Source organism: Mirounga leonina, unplaced genomic scaffold (genome assembly GCF_011800145.1).
Source record: "Mirounga leonina isolate KUSES-001 unplaced genomic scaffold, KU_Mleo_1.0 Mir_170, whole genome shotgun sequence".
In the NCBI taxonomy this organism is placed as follows: domain Eukaryota; kingdom Metazoa; phylum Chordata; class Mammalia; order Carnivora; family Phocidae; genus Mirounga; species Mirounga leonina.
The window spans coordinates 3,175,335-3,185,332 of NW_023270433.1; the positions used below are offsets into that span (position 1 = coordinate 3,175,335).

Genomic DNA, 9,998 nt, shown 5'->3' on the forward strand with positions numbered 1-9,998 from the left:
TGGTGGCCTCCAGAACAGAGGTCTACGTCCCAACCCTCACCCAGAACCGGCGAGCTTGGCCTTAGTTGGAACTTGCCGACTTTGCTGATGGGATTAACGTAAGAATCTTGAGATGGAATCATCCAGGATCAGGGTGGGTCCTGACTCCAATAACAAGTGTCCTGATAAGAGATGAAAGTAGAGAAGACACGGACACAGAGGAGAAGGCACGTGACACAGAGAATGGAGGGAAGTGACCACAAGCCAAGGAGCACCTGCGGCCCCCAGAAGCTGGAAGAGGCAAGAAGGACCCTGTCCTAGAGCTTCCAGAGGGAGCACAGCTTGCTGACGCCTGGACGCGGGGCTTCGAGCATCCAGAACTGGGAGACGGCACACTTCTGCTGTTTTAAGTCCTCGGTCTGTGGTCATGGACACTCACACAGTGACTGAGAAGAGTTGAGGCCCGGGACCCTTGTATCCACTTTCTCCCATTGGCACCCCTTCTTCCCCTTAAAGATTGCCAGAGCCTGGAGCTCGTTCCTTGGAGACCCCATGCCTTGGTAGGCAGGCCGGCCTGGGCCCAGGGCCAGCTAATGAGAATGGTGACAGTAGGGACTGTCCATCAGTAAGTGGCAGCTGGGCCTTGACCTGGGTTGTCTGAGCCGTGCCCTGTCCCCCCAGGTGCGGGCCATGAGGCTGTCCTTCGTGGGGGAGCTGGGCTGGGAGCTGCATGTGCCCAGGCCAGCCTGTGTACCCGTTTACCAGGCTGTGATGACTGCAGGCGCCAAGCATGGCCTCGTCAACGCCGGGTACCGGGCCATCGACTCCCTGAGCATCGAGAAAGGTGTGTGTGGGAGCCACACAGCGCCGGTGGGCCACCCAGAGCCATGCTGTAGGCACGGGGCTGTCGCCCCCCTGTACTTCTTTCCTGTCCCCAGTCTGCTTCCCGTTTACCCCCTCATGCCTGCTTCCCCAGCCCGCACCCCCCGCCCCGCCCCTGCACCCTTCCTGCACTGCCCGTGAACGCAGTCCTCCACGCGGGCCTGGGGATGGTGCTGGGGCCTCTGACACCTGTACTTGGAGGATGAGCGGGAGAGGTGCTTGCCCGGCCTTGTGGGGACGGGGCCAGAGCTGGGTTGGGAGTCAGCGCCTGGCTTTCCCTGGGAGGTCTGAAGAATATGGGGCAGTGCTGCCCGGGTTCTCCCCAGCATCTCAGCTAGCAGTGCAGAGCTGAGGGCTGGCCCAGGCGACCTTCTGCAGGCGAGGACGCCCCCCTCGCCGGGCCTTCAGAGGAGCCCATCCCCCACTGCCGGGCACTGACCCCGGGCTCTCCTCCCCACAGGCTACCGGCACTGGCATGCCGACCTGCGCTCCGATGACAGTCCCCTGGAGGCAGGCTTGGCCTTCACCTGCAAGCTCAAGTCGGCCATCCCCTTCCTGGGACGGGAGGCCCTGGAGAAGCAGCGGGCCGAGGGCCTCCGCCGACGCCTGCTGTGCTTCACGGTGGATGAGTGAGTAGCCCGCGGTCCTGCGTCCAGCGGCAGGGCCCGAGGGGACATGGCGAGGGCACGCCCTCCTCAAACACAGCTTTGGAGAGAGAAAGGCACGCCACCGCCGAGCCACCTCTGTGGGGGTGGATCCAGGCCGAAGGCCCAGCGTCCCTGTCACTGAGCAGGAACCTCCCGCTGTGTTCTGGTTCCATCCTCCCCACTGCCCAGGCTGGGGCCACCTTCCCCACTTCCAGATGGAGACCTTGGGTGCCAGGGGACAGGGTAACTCAGCCACAGGAAGGAGAGCCCACGCTGCAGGGACCCAAGCCCCCCCACCCAGGGGGCAGCTTTGAGCAGGTGGCTCAGCTCTGTCCCCGGGAGCTGGGCCTGTGCTGTCCCTGGATTCCACTTGGGGCCAGCGACTCTGAAGTGACAGCACCAGGCTGGTGTCAGCCCCGCCACGGCTCCGTGGGAATCTGAGTAGCATCGGTGTCCCGGGCCGCGGCAGCCGGGCTTGGTTGATTTGCCGCTGACAGGTAGCCACAAATGGAACCACTTCTCCCAGATTTCTGGAGCCGTCAAAAGAAGTGTCAGGAGCTTCAAGGGGGGGTGGGGGCAGAGGGGGCGGAGCTGTGGCTTGTCATCGTCCTGCTGCTTCCCCCCGGGCTCCTGTCAGGCCGGGCCTCGTCAGGCTGCTTGTCCACCTCCTGGGGACCAGCTTAGCTCCAGTGTGGGGACGCCGCCGGAGCAGGGGTCTGCGGAGCCCCTCCGCCCCGTGGCCCTCCAGAAAGCGCCTGCAGCCTGACGCCTGGAGCTAGGAGCAGCTTGGACAGCCCTCGCCACAGCCCGGCTTACCCTGCCCGGGTGTTCTCTGCTGGGCCACCAAATCTACCCGCAGCTACAGCCAGGGAGGTCCCAATCCTGATAAGGTCACGGCCAGGAGTTGCAGGGAGCTGCCACTCAGCTCTGGGCCCTGGGCCACATAGGTGGCCTCCCCGAGCCTGTTTCCTCATCTGCCAACGGCATGTGGTCTGCAGGACCGGGGTGGGACGAAAGAGCAAGGGTGTGCCATAGACCCTCCGTCTGTCCCAGCCTTTCCCCAGACGGTCACAGAGGCCCCCAGACCTTGTCCACGCGGCTCGGCTGCGGGGGGCGGGGGATCCATAGCCACGTCCGCATCATGTCCCAGCCTGGCTTCCCCGGGCTCTCCTCGGGGGCACGGCCCTGGGCACAGTCAAGCTCTCCATAAACACCATGAAGGAGGCGCCCGGAGGGACGAGTCCGCAAAGATTTGCGCCCAGACTTGCCCAGTTACTTCTGGGCGCTGGTGCGGCCGTGATTGCAGGTTGATCTGTGTGTTTTCTATTCTGAATTTTCAAAAACGTGTAGTCAGCACTCATACCTTACGCGTACTAAAGAAAAGGACGTTTGCTAGATGACGCGTCCTATTGTGAAAAGAGAGCCAGGCAGAAGAAAGCAAGCCTCGGGGGCATAAGGTTTTAAATCGTTCAGAAGTCAACGGAAAACCGATGGAAAGGTGGGCCTCTCCCGAATACCTGCGGCCTGCCTGCAGACATGGGAGGCAGAGCCTGGTTGCGGTCTTCTCCGCTCGTCCGATCATCCCCGGGAGCCTGGGCGCTGGCATCCTGGGGGCGCTGGGTTGGCCCCGGGGCCGCGCAGGTCCCCCCTCTGGGGGCTCCGGGGCCCCAGCCTTTTCTCTTGCTTCTTCCAGAAAAGTGCCCATGTTCGGCCTGGAGGCCATCTGGAGAAACGGCCAAGTGGTGGGCCACATCCGGAGGGCTGACTTTGGGTTCGCCATCGACAAGACCCTGGCCTACGGCTACATCCGGGACCCCAGCGACGGGCCGGTGAGTTGAGACCCCCCACCCTAAGGGAAGCCGGGTTCCTCATCAGACACCACGCCGGCACCCCTGCACCAAGCTGCGGGGTGGGGGGCGGTGGGAGTAGTGCACGGGTCACTGCTGATGGGGCTGTGTCTCCGGGCAGGGTCAGGGGCTGTTTCTGTGTTTTCTGTCTGAAAGAATCTGACTTTGGGAGCTCCAGGCTTCCCTTGGTCAGAAAGAGGCTCTGGGCCAGGGCTGGCGCCCCAGTGGACGCCAGACGCCTGACCACCCTCCCAGGACCCCCTTCGTCTCCTCTCTCCCCTCATCCCAGACACGCTCCCGGCGTGGGGGGCACGTACATCCGTGTGCACGCGTATATGCACATGTGTGTACACGCATACAGATGCGTGTGCGGGCATAGGCACATTTTGCCACGTGACACTTTATAAACCCCAATAATCCCCCACTGAGCCCGGTTCCTCCCTGTCCTGCGGGAGAAACCCCACTGGTGCCAGACGGCGGCTCTGCTGGGCCCTAGGCGGTCAAGTCCCACTCGGGGCACCTACCTGCTCAGGGCAGCCCCTCGGTTGGGAGGAGGGCCCTTGGCACAGAGGGGAGGAAGGGAGGCCGAGCCCCCTCTAAGAGGCAGGTGGGTATGAACCCAGCACCCACAAGGTGACAAGTGACCCCCACCCCCTCCTCTCCTGCAATAGGTCTCGCTGGACTTTGTGAAGAGTGGGGACTACGCTCTGGAGCGGATGGGGGTGACCTACCCTGCCCGGGCTCACCTGAAGTCCCCCTTCGACCCTGACAACAAGAGGGTGAAGGGGTTCTACTGATATGCCCACGGGGCGGAACTTCCACGGATCAGGAGGCCGAGACCTGCTCCATCCCTCGCTGACCATCCACACAGGGCCCGCCACCCTGGCCCAGGTCCTGGACCCCGACCAGAACATGGGTCTTCCCTGCTGTTACTCCAGGCCTGCTAACCCTCCAGACAGATACCAGCTGAGTGGACAGAAGACTCAGAGGGCCCATCCTGTGGTCACTGACCAAAGGATGGTCGCTAGCCAACCCCTACCCCCCCACAAAACAACCATGTAAAGTCTTGGGCTCAGGCAGCATGCCGTGTGGCCCTCTACAAGCTTCCGGGAAGATGCTCAGTTAGCACTTTACACCCAGTGTAAAAGCAGGGAGGCGGAGTTCCGTCTGGAATCCCAGGCCTGCCTGACAGGCGGACCGCCCAGAGCATCACTGGAGAGCTTCTGGGTGCGTCTGTAATTAGGCACAAAGTAAGGATTGACTAGACCTGTCTGCCGTGGGCGCAGTATGGGAAGCATAAAGCAGGTATGCCAGCTTGGCTCAGTCCCCGCGGTCAGGCCATGGGGCAGGATGGCCCATTTCCCAGATGCTGGCAGGGAAGGGAGTCTAGAGAGCAAGCTCTTCCTGCCTTGACCTGCTTTTCACTTGGGAAAGCCTTCTGACCATTGCCAGCTCATGAAATAGGTGAGCAGAAGCAGGGCGTGGGAGGGGTCTCCCCTTGCCTGCCCTCTCTCCCTCCCGGCTCACACACCTGCAGGATTTCGATGGCCACGGGGCAGCCCAGGGGCCAGGCAGCCCCAGCAAAGCTGCACCACGCGGTCCTGCCCAGGCTTGCCTGACCCTCTGGGGAACAGAAGACGACAGACGTGCAGGGGGCAGGGAGGACGGGATTCCCAGGGACACACACAAGAAGCAGTGGGGGGATCGGGGTGTAGGCAGTCCTTGGCAGGCCCTGGCTGCGTTCAGATGCTCACACACCAGCCAGCCCCGCTGTGGACTGAGCTGGAACAGGTCAGGCTAATAAAGTCAAAGTCGTGGGAAGACGTTTGGGTTCAGATGGCCTTTGGAAAGCTTTTTGGCCCCCTCGCCAGACCACAGGCTGGAGAGCTTGGGCCTCTGGCTTTGACAGGCCTCCGACACGGGAGCACCTGCAGCCTCCCCTGCTCTCAGGCGGGCCTGGCTCCTGCCCGAGAGAGTCTGGGGGAAGCTGAGTGGACCCCGAGGGGCCAGAAATGGAGAGGAGGGGAGACAGCTTCCCAGATGGCCTGGCCTGCTTCCCCGGGCTCTGCGGTTTGGCCACGGAGCCCTGGATCGGGCGGTGTACGTGTCCCCCCCCCCCCCCCCCCTGTCCTGGGTCGGGGGGGAGGCTGAGGGTGCAGGGGGCCAGACCCAGGTTCCGATCCCACCCCTGCCTCAGGGGCTGAGCTCAGAGGCAGGAGTCCTCACGGTTGGCGTGTTCGCTTCTCTGCCGGGGAGAAATAACCCCGGCCTCTCCCGCAAGGGCACTGGGTCACAATGTGGGAGAGGCCACGGAGCCACCTCCCGAGCTCTCCTGGGCGTCCTGCCGGCAGCAGCAAGGTCTAGGCCAGGCCGCAGCCCCAGGCAGGATGCCTCGGAGGCTTAGGGATGGGCCACATGGCCTTCACCTCCAAGTGTCCCGGGGCCAGTCCTTCCTTATGCCCCAATCTAGACACTTGTTGCCGTACCTGTTTTGAAGGTTCTACTGGACAAGGAACGGCAGGGCCTTCACTGTGGCTGAGTCCTGCCATCAGGAATTGTGGGCAAACCGGGCTGAGCTTGGCTGGGAGTCAAGACAAGGAGAGAGGGGGCTCCTGTACCATCAGACTCCACCTGTGGGCTGGCCTCAGCAGTCCCTGGAGCTCACAGGGCCCAGGGGGGCGCTGTCCCCTCCGGAGGGCAGGTGGAGAGGCCCCTACTTAGTGATGGTCCTGCTGGCTCCTATCAGGCGGGCTGCCCTAGGCCATCAGAGACTGCTTGGGTCCCAGATCCCAGCGCACAGCCCGACTTCAGGTCCCAGATCCCTGCACACAGCCTGGCTTGGGTCCCAGATCCCTGCACACAGCCCGGCTCGGGTCCCAGATCCCTGCACATAGCCCCGGCGTTTGCGTCAGAGTGGACGGCACACCACCTCTGGTCTTCCAGGGCTAAGTGGGGAGGGACCGGGCTGGCAGGGACGAGGTGCCTGCCTCCCCAGTGAGGACCAAGGGCCCGGGCAGGAGAATGCCCAGGTGAATCCCAGCTCCTTCCATTCCCAGATGCTTCAGGTGCTGGGAGCTGGCGCTCGCCCTCCTCCCTCCAGCAGGGTGGATGGAAGGGACAATGGAAGCATCAGGGAAAGAGGCACCAGAAACATACCCAAAGTGATTGTAGACAAATGAGCTCATCGTGTGCTAAGGTCCTGGGGTAGGCCTGACCTGCTGTGTGACCCAGGCCAGTGTCCTACCTCACCTGGGCCTCAGCCATCCCAGTTGCAAAGGGGAGTGGGGGGCAGAGTCCTCATGCTCCCTGCTTTGCCTCAGCTTGGGACGCCCCCAGTGGGGCTCCTGCCACAGACCCTCCCTGCTCCCATGCGAGCACTGTCTAGCCCGGATGGGGCTTGAGTGCTCGTCTCAGCCCCCGCCCCTCCATGAGAGGATGCACGAGAGGCCAGAGGGCTTGCCCGAGGCCCCCCCCCCAGCATGTTCTGACCCATGTCACTGGTGGAGAGGTGGGTGGCTGAGCCATCTCAGTGGCAGGCCACGGGCACCCCGGGACCCCGCTGAGGTCCTCACTCCTCTGAGGGTCCTCACCCGGGTTCCTGAGTGGGAGACACTGGGGCATCCCGTGAGGCCTGAGGAGGGGCCGAGGCTGGGGGCCGTGGAGGGCTCAGCAGAGCATGGCCGCCACTAGCTGCCGCCGGGGCACCATCACCCCAGCCAGCTGCTTCCTTCCACCCACTGGGGAAGGAGGCCTGCCACCCGGCCTAATGGCTGGCTCCAGGGGCTGTGCGGGGCAAGACCTCAGAACGCTCCCAGCATGAGCTGCTTTCCCCGACCGCCTCTTCCACTCTCGGCTTTGTTCTCCCGTCTCCCCAAATGAAAGGCTTAAAGCCCAAGGCTCCCCCTGCGAACATGCTAACCCTCTAAATGCCGGGCAAACTCAGGAGCCCCTCTCTGACCCAGGGCTCCAAAGGCCAGGCCAGGGGACAGGGCTCAGACTGCCCCTCGGGCTGCCCCCCCAGGCCTGGGCTCCCTGGGCCTGCTGGCCCCCAGTGACCCTGCACGAGCACCCAGGCATCCCTTAGCAGCTACCACCTTGGGGTCTAAGTGTCTGTCTGTAGGGATCCTCATCCTGGTCCTCCCCTCCCCTCTCCTCCATCCCCTCTTCCCCCTCCCACTCCCCCTCCTCTCCTCCCCTTCCCCTTCGCTCCAGAAGAGCCCATGTCTTTCAGATGAGGAAGGAGCGGGAGCAAAGCCCAGGACAAAACTTTCATTTCCTTCTAGGGAGGAGGACAGAGGGCAAAGGTCCCCAAAAGGAGGCAAACACCACCTGGCACAGGACAAGGGGCAGGAAGACAGAGTGGGCCTCTGGGCTTCCGGCTGAGTTCTCAGGGAGGAGCCCCCACGTGGAGTCTGTGTGAGGATGTTCCAGTGACTCTCACTGGCAGTCCCCCCTGAGTCTGTCTGGAGCCTGACCCTGTGGCCACCCCCATGGGCCACCTCACCACACCTTACCCCTGGTTACTGCTCTGGCCTCCCCTGGCCGCTGCCTCCCACTGCAGCCTCTCTGGCCTCCCGCTTCTCCTGCCGCACCTGCCCACTCTGCTCAGCCACACTGGCCTCCTCCCTGTTCCCCACCTCGGGACCCTTTGCGTGGCTGTTCCCGTGGCCAGAGGGTCCTCCCCCAGATACCCATGGGACTCACCTTCTCACCTCCTTCAGGATTTTAACTAATGTCACTTTCTCCTTTCTCGACAAGGCTGTCCCTAATGTCCCTAATGGCCTCCCTTCCGCACTCCCTCTGCTCACCACCATCTGCATACTGTAAACTTCCTTAGTGTTTGTTGACTGGGGGTCTCCCCTGCTGGAATGTAAGCGAGGACTGTGTGGGTCCAGCCCCAGAGCCTACCACAAGGCCTGCTCCCCAGCTGGGACTGGATGACTGGGGGGTGGGGGGAGACCCAGGACTAGACGGACTAGGGGACAGTGGGGCCACCTCGGGGGCCATTGTGATGCTCCTGGGTCCATAAACCTCCGGTTTATGTGCAAATACACTGAGCGCAGCTTCTAGACCCCACTTAAGCCAGGTTCTCAAGGGGGCCACAACCCAGCCCCTCTGCAGTTCCAAAGCAGGGAGCAAGGGCCTCCTGGATTCTAGTCTAGAATCTTCCCTTGAAGGCTCCCCACGTCCCTGTTAGGAATCTTCCACAAAAACAGAAGTTTCTGGCCTGGGACTCCTGGGACGCCGTGGGCTGCCTTCCATCCCAGAGCCTCCTGAAAATGCAAGGAAGTGTGGCATGTGTGCGTGAGGCCAGTGGGTGTGTGGGGAGAAAATAGAACGCACGGTGTGTGTCCCAGGGAGATTGTTCATGGTTTTCAGTGCGTGTTACCAGGGCTGGAGGGGACGAAAAGGGGGGTTCTCTGCAATAATGAGAAGCTTTGTCTTTCGCTGCAGTGGAAAAGGTGGGAGGACCCGGGGATCCCTGCGGCTCAGTTTCTCCATCTGCACGACAGGATGGGTGGGCGGGGGCCGGGACTGAGAGAGCCTTTAGCAGCTGGTGGGGGGCGAGGGGCAGAGAATGTTCAGTGCCTGTCTGTGCCGGGCATTTGGAAGCCAGTGGTCACGATGTGCTGCTGACGCCTGGCGCGGGATGCGCGTGGGGGGCCCAGAGGCCAAACCTCCCATAGCCTGGAGGATGATCCTTAGCCGTGGAGACTGGTCCTGCCGAAATGCCCCCGTGGAAAATCCTGGCACCCTGCGGTGGTCTAGCTGCTCTGTGCAGAGCAAGCCAGAGCCGGCCTGCTGCGGCCCATCGGCTACCTGGGCCTCCCGCCGCCGCGCAGCTCGGCGAGGCTGGTGCTGTTTGGGACCACAGCCCGGGGGCCGCGCAGCCCAGTGGACTCCCCGCGATGAGGAAATGAATGCTGTACATCTGTGCCGGGTAGAGGCCACGGCCCCATGTAGCCACGGAGCGTTTGGAATGTGGCAGGTGTGACCAAGAACCTGAATGTTTCCTTTTATATCCTTTTAATTCGCTGGAAATTAAGCTTGAACGGCCACATGAGGCTAATGGCCACCAGACAGCACAGCCCGGCAGCACCCCAGGGCCCAGGCAGACACCCCTGGTTGGAGGCTGCGGACTGAGGATACCTCCCCGCCCCCACCTCCAGACCCTCCCAACATTGATCCTGGGTGAGCACACCTCAGCCCGGGACTCAGGGCACTTCACAGCTGGTGGGTCCCCTCTACCCTGGCAGCCCCTGCCCCTCAAAGGGCAGCAAGGGAGACAGGCCCAGAGAGGGAAAGCACCTCGCCCAGGGCCACACAGCAGAGAGAGGAAAGAGAGCGCAGGCTGCTAGACCCTTGCTCTTCCACCACCCAGCTGTTCAGAAGAGCCTCGAGAGTGATTGGAGGGACTTGGCCAAGGCCGCACACTCGCCCTGACAGGCTGTTTTCAGTAATAAAGCGTTTCTCCCACAAGCCCTTGCTGAGTCCTCTGGGTGACCACGGCACCTAACTGGGGGGTCTGTGTGCCTCAGTTTCCCTTTCTGTCAACAGGAGCAGGAACAGCTGTGCTGTGGGTCTGCTGGGCGTGCTGGCACAGGAACAGGGCTGCAGTCATCCAGGTGGGGCGGGGCTGCGG

At 62.8% G+C, this 9,998-nt stretch overlaps 1 protein-coding gene across 2 annotated transcripts in view; it reads left to right on the forward strand.

Moving 5' to 3' along the window:
• Nucleotides 1-5,190, forward strand: part of SARDH (sarcosine dehydrogenase) — a 61,079-nt gene extending 55,889 nt beyond the window's left edge. For both annotated transcript variants that reach the window (XM_035015506.1, XM_035015505.1), the window contains exons 19-22: nucleotides 661-823; nucleotides 1,322-1,490; nucleotides 3,202-3,337; nucleotides 4,027-5,190. In XM_035015506.1, coding sequence (XP_034871397.1) covers nucleotides 661-823; nucleotides 1,322-1,490; nucleotides 3,202-3,337; nucleotides 4,027-4,152 — 594 coding nt within the window. In that variant the 3' untranslated portion in view covers nucleotides 4,153-5,190. The remainder of the gene's footprint in view (nucleotides 1-660; nucleotides 824-1,321; nucleotides 1,491-3,201; nucleotides 3,338-4,026) is intronic.
• The last annotated feature ends 4,808 nt before the right edge of the window (nucleotides 5,191-9,998 follow it).